The 21,932-nt window shown below is 42.3% G+C and overlaps 1 protein-coding gene across 1 annotated transcript; it reads right to left on the bottom strand.

Moving 5' to 3' along the window:
• Positions 1-407: 407 nt before the first annotated feature.
• On the bottom strand, positions 408-20,760 carry LOC124115045 (disintegrin and metalloproteinase domain-containing protein 10-like). Its single transcript, XM_046475857.2, has 14 exons — positions 19,940-20,760; positions 14,664-14,796; positions 13,361-13,488; positions 11,895-12,407; positions 11,119-11,378; positions 8,954-9,082; positions 7,626-7,800; positions 6,699-6,855; positions 5,867-5,971; positions 4,702-4,783; positions 4,285-4,409; positions 3,201-3,303; positions 2,100-2,231; positions 408-1,729 (listed from the first exon to the last, which is right to left on the bottom strand). Exons 1-14 carry the CDS (start codon positions 20,022-20,024, stop codon positions 1,586-1,588), a joined length of 2,271 nt encoding a protein of 756 aa, XP_046331813.2. The 5' UTR covers positions 20,025-20,760; the 3' UTR covers positions 408-1,585.
• Between the last annotated feature and the right edge of the window lie 1,172 nt (positions 20,761-21,932).

Here is a 21,932-nt window from a genome sequence, read left to right as displayed (position 1 = left end):
ATTCGAACCCACAATCATAGGTTTCTGGCGTGTCTAAGGGACGCAACTCTGCACAGCGAATCGCGGCGCCTTAGACGACTGGGCCACCCGTGCCCCCTGGGTGCCTTGTGACGAATGGGCAAATGTGAAAAAGGAGATTAACATGACCTTCAAGATTATTACACTGAAGTGGCGACCATACCGCAGCTACAAAAACTTGTGTATTCGATTATATTCCGCATCATCGGCGTCCCAGTACTTATAGAGGAAATCACGATAACAGTGAAGATAATTAATGATCAGATCATATACATGTAATATTTAAGAAAACATGAACGTAACATAAATTTGTTGATGTAATAAAATCACTCTAGGTTGTCCACATACACTACGGTAACATTTAAAAATAAGATGAAATGGAAATCTAATAAAAGTGGTAACAATTTATTCACACCTAATTATGTACATCACCCCGCCCGCTCCTGTATTGAGATTGAGCGGTACAGCCACAAGGCACGTGTATAATATACAGATGATCACAGATTAATATTGAGCTGTCGACATTTTATAAAAAATATAGAGAATCATACAAGTAAAACGTTGTACACATATCATTCCATATGGAAATCATCTGATTAATATATATCAATATAAATACATACGAAATGTATTATAAAAATGCACATGCAAATATTCTTCTCAGAATTCATCAAACACACAAACAAAGACAAAGAGACACGGGTCCTAGAAAGGGCATCCGACAGTACTCAGTAATATTACGGTGGGGCTTGATGTGGGAGGAAAACCCGAAGTAATGCAGGTCTTAGATGTTTACCTAAACTCGCAAATAAAGAGCAAGGGTATGGTACTGACAAACCGTAAACATAATCAGGGTGATTCTCAGATTCACAAAAAGTGCCAATGTAAGCAGATATTCGTAATGTGTCCAACCTGGACATACATTCATCGTTAAATCTCAGTAAAAAGTCGAAACATCACCATCACTTTCATGGCATATGATGACATTATCGGATGCTTGAATATGAATGTGTAGATATACCAATTGTTGCAGGAATGTGTTCTGTGAGCTTTGTTTTTTTAATTGTGTTTTCTCGGATAGCAGGTACACAAAAAAGGGGCAAAATAAATTGAAAGTAATTCTTTCTAAGTCTGATGTAACTACACAGTAAACTACGGTTAAAACGAACTTAAAGGGATCACTTAATTTAGTTCGTCATAACCGTAGTTTGTTATAAGCACATATACAGCATAATTGTAGCAAATGGACGGGCCAAAAAACAGTTCGTTATATCCGTCATTTCGTTATAAGCGTGTTCGTTATAAGCGTAGTTTACTGTAAGTGAAGATAAAACGCCTCGTTCCATTGTGTCATTTTTCAAAACAAAGTGTTTTGAGTCATTTGGACAAATTATCTTAAATGTTTTGGATAATGCAGTCTGGTTTTACAACTAACACTAATCCTCGTACCTGTCGGTAGACACACTACAAATACATACACATTCTATATACAACGTCCTGGTATGTCGCATATTTACAATACTCAGTGTTTCATTTTGTGTGGAGATATTTTGACGACCCAAAAGGATCACATGTAGCCGGTTGGCGCAACGCTGTTTGTTTTATGTCTTGGACTCAGTTGCATGGCATTGTTTCCATAGCGACGCTGCCTTCTCTCGTAGAGTTCCTTGTCACTCGGTACTTTCTTGCCGCACACCTTGACAAATATCACCTGTAGAAGAAAAACATAAATACATTAATACATAAATACATGTACGTAAATACATAAATATATAAATACAGAAATATATAAACACAGAAATACATCAATACATCAAAAAATAAATATTAAGAATAATTTTCATTATATCGATGGTCGATCATCAAAGAACAACGTCCGAAGCAAAGCAATTCGTTATGCTTGTAACTCACTTCTTAAACTTAAACACAAGTGTACGGTCAACGTGTGTGTGTGCGTGTGTGTGCGTGCGTGTGCGTGTGTGTGCGTGTGTGTGTGCGTGTGTGTGTGTGTGCGTGCGCGTGTGTGTGCGTGTGTGTGCGTGTGCGTGTGCGTGCGTGTGTGTGTGCGTGTGCCGACATACCATGAGCACGATGAATCCCAGTCCTGCTAGCACCGGCACATACCAGTGCGCGATCAGCCATTCCTTCAGACTCTGGAGATTCTCTGATGACAACAGCTTCTTTATAGTACTGAACGTTCCAGTCGGATCCACCTGAAGTAACGTTACGTTACAAACAACAAAGTAAATTCATCTGGACAAAATGGTGAGTTGTAAACCTTTTCAAAGTTAACTATAATAGCATTCCCAAACACATAAACAAAAGTATGAACGTTACGACATTTGGGGTTAGAGGCCAAATTTCAAGATTCTTGTCATGGCCGCGCCCACACTGATGGCAGCGATGTTACCGAGAGTGTAACGAAGGTGTCACGCGCTGGGAAGGAGCTTGGTGCGGTGGAGAACAAAAACTTTGTAAAGCTTGCTTTGCTTTCTTTAGGGATGCCCACCTCATATAAGCTTACAAAGTTTTATTTAGTCATGTTAGAATGGAGTTATACATACTGTGTATACCGCGCTAAATTTAACATTTGAAACCTCAGGCCGCGCTTAGGTTTCAAATTCAATTTAGCGCGGTTAATCTACAGGTAACCAAGCTCTACATTGAAAACACAGTATGTTTATCTCCTAAATAACATATATAAACGTTAATAACAAATATCTTCATTAATAACATTTACCGTCGTTATAACGTGTATCATCATGAATAACATATGTCGTCATAAATAACATAAATAATCAATAATAACAAATATCGTTATTAACATAATTATATCGTCATAGTGGCATGTATCGTCGAGTTTCACAGGCTGCTGGTTGAACCCAGCGATGCCTACAAGATAAGCAATGTTACAATGATCACCAGTGGGAAGAATAGGTCCCCATTGGTAGTTGTAAGAGGCGACAAGATGGATCGGGTGGTCAGGCTTGGTGATTCGGTACATAGCGGGTCAACGGACCCCGAAGGCGTGGATCGTTGCTCATCATATCATTCATATCAGTCACTGGATTGTCTGGTCCAGGCTCGACCATTTACATGCTGCCGTTAACAGCTGGAATGTTTTCAAGAGTGGCGTCAACAAGAAAATATTGACACAAACAACTGTCACTACATCGTCGTACCTCTCTGCACCTGTAGAACACGTCGCAGTAGCCCTGGAAGTCGTTACAGGGGCTGCCGGGGACGGTGCTGCCATTGGGGACGCCGCTAATTTCATACGACGGTCTGCGAAGGAATGGAATCGTGTGGTTTGTTTGTTATATGATTAAAAAATGGTTTTTGATTGCGTTTTCTAACAAACGTAATCTTGACAAAAAGGAACCCCCTGGGGGCCTCTTCTCACTCCGAGGGGCACGGGTGGCCGATGGTTTAAGGAGTGTTGAATCGCTTTGCAGACTTGCGTCCCTTCTCCGCGCAAGGATCTGCTGGTCGTGGGTCGAAGCTTCAAGGTCCTTATTTTGACCCGTATCCGTGCTTGCGGGTTTTATCGATCAAATCTACGATTTCCACATCAAGCTAACACGAGGGGAGATAACTGTCATATTGTTTAAAGTGTTGTAAAATCTAACACACTCATTTAAGTTGACACGCCGTCATATAACTGAAATATTGCTTTAAGTGACGTTAAACCTAACACTCTCACCTACTTTAGCTGACACGCCGTCATATAACTGAAATATTGCTTTAAGTGCTTAAACCTGACACACTCACTTACATTAGCTGACACGCCGTCATATAACTGAAATATTGCTTTAAGTGACTTAAACCTGACACACACACTTACATTAGCTGACACGCCGTCATATAACTGAAATATTGCTTTAAGTGACTTAAACCTAACACACTCACTTACTTTAACTGACACGCCGTCATATAACTGAAATATTGCTTTAAGTGACGTTAAACCTAACACTCTCACTTAATTTAGCTGACACGCCGTCATATAACTGAACTATTGCTTTAAGTGACGTTAGACCTAACACACTCACTTACTTTAACTGACATGCCGTCATATAACTGAAATATTGCTTAAAGTGACGTTAAACCTGACACACTCACTTACTTTAACTGACACGCCGTCATATAACTGAAATATTGCTTTAAATGACGTTAAACCTAACACTCTCACTTACTTTAGCCGACACGCCGTAATATGACTGAAACATTGTTCATAGTGGTGCTAAAACCCACTCACTCACTCCTTACTTGCATTGTCCGCCATCCTCGCAGCAGATCTGACACAGCCTCTCATCCTTCCAGTTGCCTGCTGTAGTCGACGTACATTGACATGGCGGGTAGTCGAACGCCAGGCACACAGACCCAGAACATGTCTACATAACCGAGAGAAATTACAGGGATGTCAGATCAAACTCATGTGGTTATTTGCATTTAGACAAAACTTATTTTGTTGATTTCCCCTTGCACGTAGTATCGTAACTCTATTTCACCAAACAACGTCACGTATCACTGAAAAATGTTGAAGACATTTTCAATCAGGGTCATAGTCAGTTTAATGTTATCGATACGTTCGATGCAAGAGTACTACTAAACCAGTAGGAAAACGGAAATAGTGTTCAAGTTGATAACAGTATTCCTCTATCTAATGTTGTATGGTATACTTACACCGTTGACACAAACTTGGTTTTCACCGCAGGGGGTCTTGTTGGCAACCCATGTTGACGTAGGACAGTTGGCGGACGTCCCAGTGCGTAGGTCAAGGACGTAAATTATACAGCTCATCTTTGGACTATCTATCTATCTATCTATCTATCTATCTATCTATCTATCTATCTATCTATCTATCTATCTATCTATCTATCTATCTATCTATCTATCTATCTATCTATCTATCTGGTTTCTTCAGGTGTATCGTTCGCTCGTCACGCCGAAGACTCGGGTTCGATTCCCGACATGGGTACAATGTGTGAAGCCCATTTCTGGTGTCCCCCGCCGTGATATTGCTGGAATATTGCTAAAAAAAACCGGCGTAAAACCATACTTCAGATGAATAAGGATTAAATATACAAAAACAGTCCAGATATTTGTGCTTGTCAAAACGCGAGACTTTATCTGTCGCTTCACGGCTATTCAGGTGTCATTAAGCCTTTAACGTAGTCACAGACATAGTCGTTGACGCAGTATTTGTGTGGCGCTACCCGACGACGTGGATGGCTGCTCACAATATGCTTTTCTGGCCACGGTCGGATTATTTACAGGCCGACGTCTGGACCAGTGCGGCGTAAAACAACAAAAGACACTGTCATTCTGTTCCCGACAAATGGAAAGCTTTAAATATCCACTTCCCTATGCCTTGGTATTCAATATTATTCCACAACGGAAAGGTTTATGTGGCTTTAGACGTCTAAGTGAGCGAGTCCGGTTTAACGCCGCTTTTAACATTATTCCAGTTATACCACGGCGTGTCAGAGGAAATCCCGAAGTGATGCAGGTCTCAGACGTTTACCACTTCGGTGAAACCCACGAACACGGGCATGGTGCTGACACGCCTAGAATCATCGGGGTGAATCGGGATTCGAACCCACAATCATAGGTTTCTGGCGTGCCCAAGGGACGCAATTCTGCACTGTGAATCGCGGCGCCTAAGACGACTGGGCCACCCGTGCCCCCTTTTCACGTCTAAATGCATAGGCAAATAAATGCGCGAAATCTTTGTGGTTGGTATCGATAAAGTCGTGTAATTTACATGTTAGGGATATCTTCTATGTCGTCTCCCCAATGTGTTGTGTTATGTTTTGTGTTATGTCTTGTGGTATGTACAGAAGGATATTCGCAGGACGCTTCCGCGAGACAGGAGGTACTGGAACGACAGACGTGGTTGGCGGCGGCAGTGACGTACTGGCAGCTGGAGTCACAACACGGACCTGAGCTTGGGCTGAAAACACACACAATATCAGGTCTGGTTAATATTCCTAGACTTCAAAAATATAACAAAAAGTATGAACAGTGCAGTGTCAATAGTTCGTGCGTGCGTGTGCGTGCGTGCGTGTGTGTGTGTGTGTGTGTGTGTGAGAGAGAGGTGAGGTAAGGTGAAATGAGTTTAACGTCGCGTCCAAGATTATTGCACTTATATAGCGACGTGCATGCACGTGTGTGTGTGGCTGCTTGTACTAGTCCGGACTGATGCCGATTTGTAGTGCTAGCACACTGAGATACCATGCCGCAGTTTAACATGAATACCCCACTCAGACACAGTATACTGACTCCGAGCTGACCAGTCCTTGTTTTAGCCCCTTAATGCGCCAGACAGGGTAACAATAAGTTCCATCTTTTAACGTCTTTTGGTATGACGCGGCCGGGGATCGAACCCCACACCTTCCGCTCTCCGGGCGGACGTTCTACCACTACACCACGGAGGCAGTCGTTGTGGGTGGGTGAGGATGTGGGTGTGGTTGTGCGTGTAGATGTGAATGTGGAAATGGATATGGAAGTGGGTGAGGGTGCGGGAGGATGTGGGCGCGGGGGTAAAAGAAAGATATCGTGGATGTGTGGTGCGTCTGTGTGATGAGTCAGACATCCACGTGTTTGGGGGTTGGTACAGGAACGTGAGGGTACGCGTGGTTGTTGGGGTCAGGGGTGGGGCTGAACACTGGGGGTCTCACCTGCAGACTGACGTGGCTGTCTTGGTGCAGGGTGTAGGTGCCCCTGCAGCTGATGTCTGTGGGTTGCAGCACCCCTCAGTACAATCCTCCTCCCATCCACAGTCGCACTCCTCGGCCCCCTCCACCACCTTGTTGCCGCAGATGGAACCCATCGGCTCTGAAAGATGGACAACATGGTCATCCTTCATGTAGCCCTTTAATCACGACCGTAACTCTCCAGCGAAATAGTCTGGATATATATTGGATTAACGCCCCCTCCACCACCTTGTTGCCGCAGATAGAACCCTTCGGCTCTGAAAGATGGACAACATAGTAATCGTTTATGTAACCCTTTAATAACGACCGTAACTCTCCAGCGAAATAGTGTGTATAATATATTGGATTAACGCCACTCCTGTCATCTTAGTTGTGCAGATAGTAGTCGTCGGCTCTGAAAGATGAGTGAGTGAGCATGGTGTTACGCTGAGTTTAGAAATATTCCAGCAATATCACGATGTGGACCCCAGAAATGGACTTCAGATGTTGTACCTGGGGAATTGAGCTCTGGCCTTCAATGTAACGAGCAACGATTCAACCACTAGACTGCCAACCGCCACGGGGACAGGGGTGGTCCAGTCGTCTAAGGCGCCGCGATTCGCTGTGCAGAGTTGCGTCCCTTGGGCGCGCTTGAAACCTGTGATTGTGGGTTCAAACCCCGATTCGCCCCGATTATGTTTATAGGTTTGTCAGAACCATACCCGTGCTCGTGGGTTTCACCGAAGTGGTGAACATCTGAGACCTGCATTACTTCGGGCTTTCCTCCTATATTAAGCTGACATGCCGCACGCGGCGTTAAACCTAACTCCCTCACTCACTCACCACCCGATACAAATAGTGTTTAAGCATAACAAGTCATACAGTAGACGTATATGATAAAATGGGTCTCACCAACAAAACAGCCCGATGCTGATCTGGCCTTTGACGCCAATATTGGCGCCATTTTAGCAATGCTACACGTTGAGAAGGCGTTGTTATTAGGTTGAAGCCCGGATGTAGCTCTCGCGTACATGATGTAGTTCCCGGACGTGCTGCCAGGAGCGCATGACGTTCCTTCAGTGTCGTGCTGAAACAACAACTTTTACGGTGAAACCAGACACGCCAAGGTAGAATTCTGCACAGCCTCGACATGTTGTTCCAAATGTCAACCAAATGATTTGCCTAACTAGCATAGCTGGCTGGTTCTGGTCCCGTCGTGGGCGTAGTTCCATCTCATCCCAGGCATGTTCTACGGTGGAGAGGTCTGGAGAAACAGCCGACCAAGGCAGTACAGCGATAAACAATGATGAGTTGGATCTCCATGACCCTTGCTAGACCATCAGAGAGTGACTCATCTGTGAACAGTATACTCTTCTCAACCCAGATGTTTTAATGTGGTAGAATAACCTTGCAAAACACTCCCTTTGTCGATTTCTATAATGTTTTCTATCCAAAGACATTGTTTTGCCACTAAAACTTTGAATATAATAGTGACAGAAATTCTACAATAATTTAATTCAAAAAGTCTCCTGTAAAGTTTACTAAAATCTACATTTGCACAGATAATTTTTTCCTACTGACAATGTTTAAACTGTCTACTATTATCTTCAGCGGTGACGAGGCCTTCAAATCAGCTGTTTCAACCTGAGGCGGTTATCTAATTTGAAACCTCGGATTGACCAATCAGAAAAGCGTATTTTCTAAATTCATGGTAAAATAATAACTATTTTTGGGATATAGTTGTAGTTGTAGTAGCGTCATTTGACAATTAAAAAAATACAATTTCATAGTTATTAACGCGAATTGGAGCTTTCCGTCTTCTAAAAGTTAAAAATCTGCAGTGTGAAAGCTGTGTGAAGTTAACGACATTTCCATCTTTTAACGACTTCAAGCTGGAAAGTCGAATTTCAAAAGACACATCGAGATCGATAGTTTGGGCGTCCAAAAATATTCTTAACACTTCATTGAAAGATTTTGTCTATGACCTATATTTACCGACTGAATTCCGGTCACAATATGTCCCCCTATGTTGGTCGAAAGGGGTATCTTACTGGATCAGGTGGTCAGATTTAAAGACTTGGTGGATGGCATATCAACGTAAACTGACGGCGCGGATCGTTGCGCATAATATCAATCACTGGATTGTCTGGTCCAGATTCGACTATCTACAGGCAGCCGTTATATAGTTTTGGAATTGCTGAATGCGACGTTAAACAAACATACAAACAAATTATAATTACCGGAGAGCCAAAGTTGTGGCCGATCTCGTGGGCGAAGGTCAACTGACTGACCAACGTGGACACCGTCTTGCCGTAGTTGAGTGTCGTCACTATGCCGCTGTTCAGGCTGAGCCTCCCTTGAGAAAACGCCTGGGAAGAGAAACTGTACGAGTTCTACTTGACTATAGTGAGTGAGTTAAAAGTTAACGTCGCATCGACATTATTCCAGCCATATAGCGACAACTTGTTTGTTGCTTTGGTTGTTGTTTAACGCCACCCTCAGCAATATTCTAGCTATATGACGGCGGTCTGTAAATAATCGAGTCTGAACCAGACAATCCAGTGATTGAAATCATGAGCATCGATCCACGCAGTTTGGATACGATGACATGCATCAACCAAGTCAGCGAGCCTGGCCACCAGATCCAGTTAGTCGCCTCTTACGACAAGCATAGTCGCATTTTACGGCACGCGTGGGTTGCTGAAGACCTATTCTACCCCGGATCTTCAGGGTCCTTGACTATAGGGAGATTTATTGACATCACATGTCACAAATTCGTGATTCTGCTCCCATCATTTCACGTTCATTTGGAACACATTTTGATGGTTTTTCTCTTGAATTTATAAACAGCCGGGCAAAAGAAAGTATACGCCCATGTTTTATTGTGGCTCAACAGGAAACAAAGAAGACATAGTTATTCTATGGTGATGTATTTGATACGGATATCATAGTTGTGTTTTTTTTTTGTGTTTTTTTTTGTTTTTTTGTTTGTTTGTTTGTTTTTTGGTGGGGGGGGGGGGGGGGGGGGGGGGGGGGGAGGGCACGGGTGGCCCAGTCGTCTAAGGCGCCGCGATTCGCTGTGCAGAGTTGCGTCCCTTGGGCATGCCAGAAACCTATGATTGTGGGTTCGAATCCCGGTTCGCCCCGATTATGTTTCTAGGTTTGTCAGCACCATACCCGTGCTCGTGGGTTTCACCGAAGTGGTAAACGTCTAAGACCTGCATCACTTCGGGCTTTCCTCCCACATTAAGCTGACACGCCGTGATATAACTGGAATACTGTTAAAAGCGGCGTTAAACCCAACTCACTCACTCACTCACTAGTTGTGTTTTGGACCTTAAGTTTGCAGTGTTTCGGCGACTGTTTTCAGCCCAGTTATGTTTTGAGAACGTTTATTACCGTGGGGTCAAATCCAACTTTTAAGTGTATACTTTCTTTTACTCGGCAGTGTACATCATAATCATGCATGCAAACTTTACGAGAGTGACACACTGTTTGTGTTGTCAGTAGTTCATGTTGCATTATATGCCATGGAAGGTAGATATTGTAAAATGCTCTCGTTATGACAGTTTCGCGTCGATATATATTTCTCAGTAACTTTCAAGAAAGATTACTGTAACCAACGGTTCAAGATATGTGAGCCTCAAGGACCCTTATGGGTGCCGGGATACAACCGTGCTGTGACGTTTGACGTCAACTTATTTCAGTGAAGATCTCTGTGTGTGCGGACTGTACAAAAAAATCTTTTTTCCTCTTGTTAGTTCGTAATGTAATAAAAACATCATTTAAATACCGTTCAGCATACATATCTAATTTCAATTTCAATTCATCAGACATTATGTCTAAAAACTGCAAATATTGCCTGAACTATAAAAGTTAAAATATTTGATGTCATGTATCTCTGTAATTAATATGAATTGAAGCTTGATTGTGAATTGTATTTATTTATATTTGGAGATTCTGCAGTTTTGAAATATAGTGAAAAGTTAGAATGTGATTTTTCATCTACGAGATCCCTTTCCTAAGGAAGCCTTTCAGGGCCATGTGTTTTTTAAGATACTAAGTTGAAATTTCAAGATACTATCTTGGAATACAAGATACTATTTTGAAATTTCAACTTGTTATCTTGAAATTTCAACTTATTATCTTGAAATTTCAAATTAGTATCTTGAAATTTCAACTTAGTATCTTGAAATTTCAACTTAGGATCTTGAAATTTCAAGATAGTATCGAAATAAAATGGGCCCTAAAAGAGTTCCGTACTTTCCTCCTGGTGGGGGATATATATGTTTATTTCTGTGAAATGGGAATCCGAGCACTGTGTTTCAGAACATCCAGCACGACAGCTGAGCGATTTATTTTAGGATTAAACCTGAGCACAAATTAGGTTTAATCCAGCATTTACCGTATATTTCTCACACACGCCACCCGACTGGCCCTCCCCGGCTGTCCACGCCAGCCCCAGCACCCCGCCGTCGAAGTCTCTGTGGGTGAACATGTAGGACAGACAGAAGCTGTCGTAATTCTCCTGCGAGTGGAGTTCCAGGAACTTCTCCACGCCGTAGTTGCCGTTCAGTCTGTACGTCGGGTCGCTGGTGTTGGTGTGCACCTTAATCTTCTTGATGATGAAGTTGATGTTGTCGGCACTGCTGTCGCCGTCAAAATCTAAACGCATGATAGTTATTCTGAGTGGTTTTTTTTACGGCGCTTCTTGACTATTTCAGCCCTATTGGCCCCAGCGTTCTGTTCCCTACAGAAATTTGATAATATGTAAAAGCCATTTCTGGTGCGCCTCTACCCCTCCCCTCCCCCCTTCCTCCATCCTCGTCCATGACATGACTGGAATATTGCTAAAAGCGGCGTAAATCAAGACTCACACCGTCACACACTGACTATGATACTGAAGTTACAAAATCCATAACAGGGTGGTTGTTTTGCCTGTATTGTTGTTTACATTCCTTGTCTTATTGTGTCCTATTCTGCAAACCAATATCACCATGATGTCAGGGACACGAAGTGAAAGATTCCATTACATCAACCCATAGCATTGTATTGATTGATAAAACAAATTAAAATATGTAATTACATTTTAAATTACCATCAGGGGAAGGGTATCAGTGACAAATATTGTTAAAAAATTCAGACATTGCATGACAGGAATCAGTTGAAATGCAAACTTACCTATAGCACCATATATGGCATTAACTGTTTGTACACTCTGTGAGAGTTCTTCGATAAGACTGTCGACGTCACTTCCGTGTTGTTGAAATATCACGTGATCAGCCTGCATGTACAGTTCGCACGTGGTTTTAGTCGGAACTATATCTCGCTTCTGTCTTTTATGATCATAATGTAAATATTTTTCCGACCAATCAGAATGCGTGTCGTTATCTTTCGACCAATCGTACGTCGTCTTTCCTTTATCTTCGTTGTGGCCTTCGTTGGACTTCCTCGTCGCACTCTGCTGAATTGTAAACAAACGTTCCCTGTGCTTCTCGGCTCCACAGAAAGCACTGTCCACGTCGAACTTCACATCGGACCTTCTGTATATCACAGAATGGAAATCCTGAGGTTCTTTGAAATATTTCTTAGCTTTCTCAACAACATAAAATTCTTCCCCCGTGTCAATAGTTCCTTGAAAATGCCCCGTGGTGGTAATAAGGCCATTAACTGTTGGTTTGAAGCCATATCCAACTGTAAACATATATACATTGAAAACTTAAAATTGAATTAAATCATATTAGACTGTAGTGGTCACTCAAAATTGTAGGGCGACACAACTCTCCTCCCGTATATCACCCTTGTGTTCGCATCACCGGTGGGGCAGGATACCCCCACCTTTTCGCGAACACCTGGTGTCATCACTATTTGATAGTAATTCATTAACACAGGCTCATGATTCAGTCGGAATCGTACAATGGACTTTGCCTTCAAAGTTTTGTCGCTTTTATTTCATCAAAGTGGTAATTGTTTGTACTTTCCTTAAATACGTTTAGAAATGATCCACAATTTGAAGCCACTGCGAAAGCCTCACCTCTCTTCCATAGGAGTAATTATTAATCATAACATTTCGTCAATACGACCCAATAAAAATCCACATTTAGAGGTGAGGTGAAATGGGGTTTAACGTCGCGTCCAAAATTATTGCACTTACATAGCGACGTGCATGCACGTGTTTGTGTGTGGCTGCTTGTACTAGTCCGGACTGATGCCGATTTATAGTGCCAGCTCACTGAGATACCATGCCGCAGTTTAACGTTTAACATGAATACCCCACTCAGACACAGTATACTGACTCCGAGCCAACCGGTCCTTGTTTTAGCCCCTTAATGTCGAGCGCCAGACAGGGTAACAACAACTACCATCTTTTAAACGTCTTTTGGTATGACGCGGCCGGGGATCGAACCCCGGACCTTCCGCTCTCCGGGCGGACGCTCTACCACGGAGGCGGTCCCACATTTAGAAGCCATTGTGAAATATTATATCAGTTCCATGTACATGATGTCAAATTTTGTGGTTAATAGTTCCAAATCATGAACAAATATGAACATTAGAAGAAAAATTAGAAGAACATTTATTCAGAAGAACATTTGAAACATTAGAAAAAATAAACCAAGAGCTCGAGACCAAAAGAAGCTGTGAGTTACCATAATCCTCTCGGAGATTTCCGTTATATGCTCGGCTGATATCGTAAGGCACGTGACCGCTCGTCGTCTCAATCTGTATGTGCTGACTGAAGAGATCAGTGTCTCGTCGCAGTGTTATGTTGAAATCTCTGAAACATATTTTTTGAAGTGGGTCATTTACCATTGCTTTTTGTAACACATGTTGTGGACACAGGTGACAGTGGTCTTAGTCGCTTCAATTCGTTATGCAGAGTTGCGTTCCTTTGTTGTGTCAGGATCAGGTGTTCGTCGATCGATTTTTGTATCTGGCTCTTTACCAATTGAACAGCCATGCCCCAAATAACTACATATACGAGCAGGTTTTTGACCCCCAAAAGACACACAATACAATAAATTGATTTTAACTACCAACGTACTGAGGTAAAACGACCAGTTCATGATAAAATACACGAGTAAACACGTTTGATAAACATTGCAGTACGACGCCTTGTACGGATGTTGTGTACCGTGAAGATCCGGGGTAGAACAGGTCTTCAGCAACCCATGCTTGCCGTAAAAGGCGACTATGCTTGTCGTAAAAGGCGACTCACGGTATCGGGTGGTCAGGCTCGCTGACTTGGTTGATGCATGTCATCGTATCCCAATTGCGTGGATTGTTGTTCATGATGTCAGTCACTGGATTGTCTGTTCCCGACTCGATTATTTACAGTCATATAGCTAGAATATTGCTGAGTGGAGCGTTAAACAACAAACAAACAATCAAACAAACTGAACAGCGCGCTGTATGCCATGCCAACAACCTCGATTGTTTCCAAAACTGATTATTGAAAATAACTAAACATCGAAGTCTGGCAGATCAAGGTGGCTTTCAGCATATTTAATATACTTATTATATTTCGTGAATTGACTGCTTCCTTGGTCCAGTGGATCGGGCGTCTGCCTGGAGAGCCGAGGATAAATCGTTCGATACACATTTATAAATTTACTTTTGTTTGCGTCTTGTTTATATTTTTGTTCCTGTTTTGCAATAATTGTATACTGAGTTTAATATTTTACGGAAGCCTTTCAGGGCCATTTGTTTCGGTAAAATCTTAAAATTTTAACTTATTATCTTGAATTTTCAAATGAGCATCTTGAAATTTCAGTATAGCATCTTTAAATTTCATCTTAGAATCTTGTAATTTCAAAATAATAAGTTGAGATTTTAGATTTTAACTTGAAATGTCAACGTATGTATCTTGAAATTTCAGTAAAAAAAGAAGACAAAAGTGGCCCTAAACGGCTTCCGTAATATTCAGTCTATCCACATGTACAAGGATATTACCTCCCAAAAGCTGCAAAATGAAGATTGACATCTGGCTGAGCTGCTCTTTTGGAACGATGATGTTGTTGGTGGAGATGGTGGTGGTCGTAGTGCAGAGGTTGGTAGTTGAGGATGGTCTCTGTAAGTTTGGTGCCTGAAGGATGTGCACAATTGTTAATAAATAAATGTATTAATCGACTGCTGATGTCCTCTATGGCCAGATCAATACGTCGGTGTTGTCACACAAGTAGTTTGGATATTGCCATGTAATTGACATGATTGAAGAGCACGGGTATGGTGCTGACAAACCTAGAAACATTATCGGAGCGAACCGGGATTCGAACCCACAATCATAGGTTTTTGGTGTGCCAAAGGGACGCAACTCTGCACAGCGAATCGCGGCGCCTTAGACGACTTGGCCACGCGTGCCCCCAGCATGCAATCGAATAAGTGAGTTTATTCAACTATTATTCAACGGTGAATAGCTAAATGTGGGATTGTTTGTTTGTTTGTTTGTTGTTTAACGCCGCACTCAGCAATATTCCAGCTATATGACGGCGGTCTGTAAATAATCGAGTCTGGAACAGACAATCCAGTGAGTGATATCATGAGCATCGATCCACGCAATTGGGATACAATATCATGTATCAACCAAGTCAGCGAGCCTGGCCACCCGATCCCGTTAGTCGCCTTTTACGACAAGCATAGTCACCTTTTACGGCAAGCATGGGTTGCTGAAGACCTATTCTACCCCGGATCTTCACGGGTCTCTTCATGTGGGAGGAAAGCCCAAGATGATGTCATAAACGAAACCAACGAGCATGTGGTACTGACAAACCTGGAAACATCGCGGCGAACAGGGATTCGAGCTCTCGTTCATAGGGTTCTGGCACGACTTAGGGACGCAACTCTGCACTGCAAATTTTGGCGCTTTTGACGACTGGGCCACTCGAGCTCCTATTCGAGTGTATCCCCACTTTGACCCAAGGGGTACCTCAGAAACACAAACCGGGGTTCGATCGCCAGCCGCGTCATACCAAAAGACGTTAAAAGATGTTACTTGTTGTTACCCTGCATGTCACTCGGCATTAAGTCTCGGAATATTTTGTCTGAGTGGGGTATTTATGTTAAACTGCGGCATGGTATCTCAGCGGGCCAGCACTATAAAGTCGGCACCAGTCCGGACTAGTATATAAGCGTAATAATCTTTGACGCGACATTAAACCCCAGTTCATCTCACCTCACCCACGTCCATCAATCTAAAACGTCAACACAAGAGAAAAACTATCTCGGTTATCCGACAAAACAGCAAAATAGCGATGGAAACTTCTTGAATGTATTACTCAAAATCAGGAATGGCGCCAGGTGTTCGTAAAAAGGATAAGCACGTCCTGCCCTGCCGGTAGCATAGCAATATTTCGGTGGATCACGGATTTAACGGAAAACCCCAATCAAAGGTTGAGTAATATCTGTATATATGATGTTATCATTATATTATCTCGGCACGATAAAGCCAAGGCTGGCTAAATGCAAAGGAATGTTTTTTTTCCTAATACAGGATATTTACCATCCCTCAACACACTCGCGTGATGGCCTCTATTTACACCACGCAACTGCCTGTTCAGCTGACTGTAAATATCGAGACGTGATATACCCCTATTGGTGTTCAGTGTATATTTGAACAATTCATTTCATCTTGTATATCAATCGACGATACACTGTACGAATCTACAAACATGAAAATATCACTATCTGGCCATGGAACACCGGTGAAGAGCTCTTTCGTCTTAGTATGCTGCCCATAGGTGTTCGTATACCCGTCACTAACGAGGAGGTAATTTCGCAAGCCATCGTAAACAGATGTTGTCGTGGTTTCCTAGCAACCAGTAAACAACTGATAGGATCTATTATGAGTAAATCATGCATGAAAAATACGAACGTAAATTTAACAACACATTGATACGTGCTATGTATTTGAGGTGTGGTAATTGGACTTCCTGGCTCAACACACACACACACACACACACACACACACACACACACACACACACACACACACACACACACACTCAACACACACACAACACACACACACAGACCTACACACACACACACAACACACACACATACCTACACACACACACACACAGACCTACACACACACACACACACACACAGAGACCTACACACACACACGCAAACACAGACCTACACACACACACACACACACACACACACACAGACCTACACACAGACACACACACTGACACACACACACACACACAGGATGGCAGGAAGAAAAGGCAGAAATAAATAAAGGACAGATTAAGCGAAGTGAAACAGAGGAAGGAGAGTCTGAACTAGATAGATATATATTAAAGGTACATATACACATACATGTAGGTCAGCTGTTTTCGTTTTATCTATAAACTGCAACAGGTTGTTATTGGTGAAATATCTACATTCTAACAATTCACGTTAATAGCATTGCACGTTAATATCAATTCAGGTTGATAACGTTACATTGATAACAATGCACGTTGATAGCATTTAACGTTAATTCGCAATGAAAACATGTCACGTTGATAATTCACGTCGATAAGATGACACGTTAATAATTCATGTTGATAAGATGACACGTTAATAATTCACGGTGATAAGATGACACGTTGAGAACAATTGACGTTGATAAGATGACACGTTAAGAACAATTGACGTTGATAACATGACACGTTGAGAACAGCTGACGTTGATAACATGACACGTTAAGAACAATTGACGTTGATAACATGACACGTTAAGAACAATTCACGTCGATAACATGACACGTTAAGAACAATAGACGTTGATAAGTTGACACGTTGAGAACAACTGACATTGATCACATGACACGTTAAGAACAACTGACGTTGATAACATGCCACGTTAATACACCCCATTTAAAAAAAACCATGTTGCATTAATGACACCTCACGTTAAATCATAGTATATTTTGTTTGTACTATTTCTTTTCCTTCTCCCATGCAATATTTACATGAACTAAGGATGTTTGTTCTGTGTCAAACTGTCATATTTCATGTCGGGTAGCAATGTTTGATCAATGACTTAATGCCCACCAACCTGTCAACTACGACGACTTCGAGCTGGTGAACATGTACACACGCTTGTAAATCTCCCCTAACACGAGATCGCTATTGAAGGTCGAGAATGTTCTTACATATCTCCCATGACCCGTGAAGATCCGGGGTAGAATAGGTCTTCAGCAACCCATGCTTGCCGTAAAAGGCGACTATTCTTGTGTCGTAAAAGGCGATTAACGGGATCGGGTGGTCAGGGTCGCTGACTTGGTTGATGCATGTCATCGATCCCAATTGCGTGGATCGATGCTCATGATGTCAATCACTGGATTGTCTGGTCCAGGCTCGATTATTTACAGATCGCAGTTATATAGCTAGAATATTCCGGAGTGCGGCTTTAAATAACAAACAAACAACACCAGGGGGACACCAGAAATGGGCTTCACACATTGTACCCTTGTCGGGAATCGAACTCGGGTCTTCGGCGTGACGAGCGAACGCTTTAACCACTAGGATACCCGACCGCCCCTTTAAACATGGAATCAATATTCATTGAACATCTCTACTTCTGTTGGCATGGGGTGGAGCTAGAGTATTCTATAACAGGACCGTACCCTATATTCGTGTGACCAAATCCCCATAAAACTAAATCCAACAAAATGAGCGCATTGCGTTAAACAAGGACGTTACTTAGTCACTTATAATTGGTTTGATGCTAGCAATTTCAATGTTCATATTATAAACTTTAACAACCTGTTGATAACGTAAAGGCGGATATTTCCTCCTGCAATTTCATTACCGGGAACTTAAATGTTGTAATTCATCGACTGATGTTTGTTTGTTTGTTGTTTGACGCCGCACTCAGCAATATTCCAGCTATATGACGGCGGTCTGTTTATATTCGAATATGAACCAGACAATCGAGTGATCGACTTCATGAGCATCGATGTACACAATTGGGATCAATGACATGCATCAACCAAGTCATTAAGTCTGACCACCCGATCCCGTTACTCGCCCCTTACGACAAGCATAGTAACCTTTTACAGCAAGCATGGGTTGCTGAAAACCTATTCTACCCCGGATCTCCACGCGTCCATTCATCGATTGATGTTGCAATCATAACTATTATGGCTGTTCTTGTCATCTAGACGTTGGCTAAACTTATTTCAGCAACACTATGGGATATATAATCATACATTACCTAAGATACACAGAAGCCATGACTTGAGTATCAGTAGATCGTAAAAGTTTAATATCCTTAATACTACCAATACCTCTGTATAACAAGGGGCGGTCGGGTAGCCTAGTGGTTAAAGCGTTCGCTCGTCACGCCGAAGACCCGGGTTCGATTCCCGACGTGGGTACAATGTGTGAAGCCCATTTCTGGTGTCCCCCGCCGTGATATTGCTGGAATATTGCTAAAAGCGGCGTAAAACCATATTCACTCACTCACTCACTGTATAACAAACTCCATCCAAGACATCAATTTGTTACATAAAGACTTATCTATTAATATGAATATATACATTTAATAAGGTATATACCAAACAGCTGATATCAGTCACTATACACTGATAATAAACCTTGATATAAGAAATATATAACTAGTAATATGAATCACTGTATAGTTATAATAGTGAGTTTTATAACATATTTATGTCCGAATATTTGTGCTTGTTTAAATTCCTTAATGCACACAAGATCTTTCGCCGCTCAATGGCTCTTTAGGTGTTATGGAAACTTACACAGCGGTGTGTATTTCGATATATCAAAAATTTGTTGTAACTAATATATATTTTGCTTCCAAGTTGGTACATTTATACCTAGCAATAAAACATGACAAATACCAAACTCATGTCCCGTGAAGATCCGGGGGAGGATAGGTCTTCAGCAACCCATGCTTGCTAAGAGGCGACTAACGGGATCGGGTGGTCAGACTCGCTGACTTGCAATTGGTTGATGCATGTCATCGATCCAAATTGCGTGGATCGATGCTCATGATGTCAATCACTGGATTGTCTTATCCAGACTCGATTATTTACAGACCGCCGTCATATAGCTGTAATAATATCAATGTCTTAATATCAAGGTTTAATATCAGTGTAATATTGCTGAGTGCGGCGTTAAGCAACAAAAAAACAAACAAACAAAGAAAACAAAAGTCACATTTACGCCATAGGAATATTGGGCCTACACTAACGTACAAGACATATCTACCTGTAACCATTGATTTCAAATCACGTAGATCCATCACCATCACCATCATGAACGCTGTAACCACGTGGAAGATGAAGGTATCCATGACGACATCAACAGCAACTCCCCAATACACGTACAAATATAACAGTGCTAGAGAATCCACTGCATGGTCCACCTTTACCCTCTCCTCGCTGCTGTCTGTCTTAATCGCCGAATGTTACTTCCCTGTTACAGATCGATTACGTGTAGTCACGCATCGGGGGGCGTACCTGCTAGGCGACAGCAATAATAGGAAATAGATCGCAGTGAATCCTTTTGTTTATTTTCTCACTTGAATTGGTATTTGAATACGCATGCTGGTTACCTTTGAACTGTTTTCACAATGCAATCCTGGTGTGGCTGTTGTTCACTGTCAGCTAATTGTCTCGTGTCATGAACGAGACTTCCTGGCTTCCAATTTTCTTCCGGGTATCGTATTGAGTCAAGTCCATTTTAAGAAGGTGTACTTCGCGAAGCTGTCTAATGTTTTTGGTCCAAACAGGTTCACCGCGTTAGCACGACTGAGAGAATCAATTAAACCAGTAGGGTTCAGTCAACCTTGTGCCTCTGCTCCACTGATCACGATTCAACACTTGACGAGTCAACAGAAGAACTGAATTTATATTTAGGTAGAATCTGTGAATCATCTAACCATCGACCGCTAGGCCAGAAGTAGCACTGAATCCAACCCCGACCATATACACAATCGGTAATCAGCTTGTATTGGGAATGCTATCGCAGAACGTCAATGCAAGTCATTCGATCCATATCAACCTCATCGATTGATTTGTACGGTTAATGCTTTGCTCATCCGGGTTAAGATGCTGTTACTTTCACCTCCCTCGGTAAACGTAGACCTATAGTAACCATTCAAGACAACAAACGCAGGCCATTGAATCTCGCTATCAGTTGTCTGACGGCGACAATCAGAAACACAATGCAAACAATCCGCTACTATTTCTCTGTTTTATAATTCAATAACGCAAAGCTGAAATCAATCTGCTGGTATTGTCCACCTGGGCTTTTGAACAAAGGTGGCGTCCCTTGGCTGTAATTACTAACGGGGTCCTTTTGAGACAAACAATCGTAGACTGCGACAATCGTAGCTCCCCTACCCTGGATTTACGCACAGGACCGCCTCCGTGGTGTAGTGGGTGGAGCGCCCGCCCGGAGAACGGAAGTTCGGGGTTCGATCCCGGACCGCGTCATACCAAAAGACGTTGAAACACGGTATTGGTTGTTACCCCGCCTGGCGCTCGGCATTAAGGGGATAAAACAAGGACTGGTCGGCACGTAGGCAGTATACTGTGTCTGAGTGGGGTATCCATCTTAAACTGCGGCATGGTGGGCTGGCACTTTAAAACCGGCATCAGTCCGGACTACAAGCAGCCACACACACACACACACACACACACACACACACACACGTGCACGTCGCTATATATGTGCAATATTCATGGACGCGACGTTAAACCCCATTTCTCCTCACATCACTCACTTATGACTGTCGTAGTGAAAAGATTGTTTTGTGCATGTGGACCCATGTCATAATTATTTCTATAAGTTCCGATTTGTTACAATTAACATTCACACAATTTGTTTTATAAAAATTGAATGATAGAAATTTAAGGAGAAAATAACATTATATCGCGCTATATCCGGCTTTTTCACGCCGACCAGGGAATAATAGATTCTTTTCCAGACGAACCAGTGTTTTTTTTATAGACAAGCAGTTTCGTTACGAACAGTGAAAGAGTTCGATTTTACGCCGTTTTTTAAAATAGTTTTAAATTCATAACGGTCGCAGGACACACATAATGGCTTCACTCATTGTACCCATGGCTTGAATCGAACTCGAAAGTTAGACGCGACGAGCAAATGCTTTAACCACTAGACTACCCGACTTTTCCTATGCATGATGATACATTAGCAGCTAGATAACCCATTGTGACCAGCTAATCCACATTTAGGA

The sequence above is a fragment of the Haliotis rufescens genome, unplaced genomic scaffold (assembly GCF_023055435.1).
Source record: "Haliotis rufescens isolate VD_foot unplaced genomic scaffold, xgHalRufe1.0.p SCAF_33, whole genome shotgun sequence".
NCBI lineage: Eukaryota > Metazoa > Mollusca > Gastropoda > Lepetellida > Haliotidae > Haliotis > Haliotis rufescens.
Note: the sequence above shows the minus strand (reverse complement) of the source record. Positions and strands in the feature narration are given on the sequence as shown.

Excerpts from the sequence above, each read along its gene's own strand:
- LOC124115045 (XM_046475857.2), bottom strand. The coding sequence starts at position 20,024 with ATGGATACCTTCATCTTCCACGTGGTTACAGCGTTCATGATGGTGATG. Across the intron at positions 9,083-11,118 it reads GCGTGTGTGAGAAATATACG|GCGTTTTCTCAAGGGAGGCT; the intron begins GTAAATGCTGGA and ends TTCTCTTCCCAG. Across the intron at positions 6,856-7,625 it reads AGCATCGGGCTGTTTTGTTG|AGCCGATGGGTTCCATCTGC; the intron begins GTGAGACCCATT and ends TCCATCTTTCAG.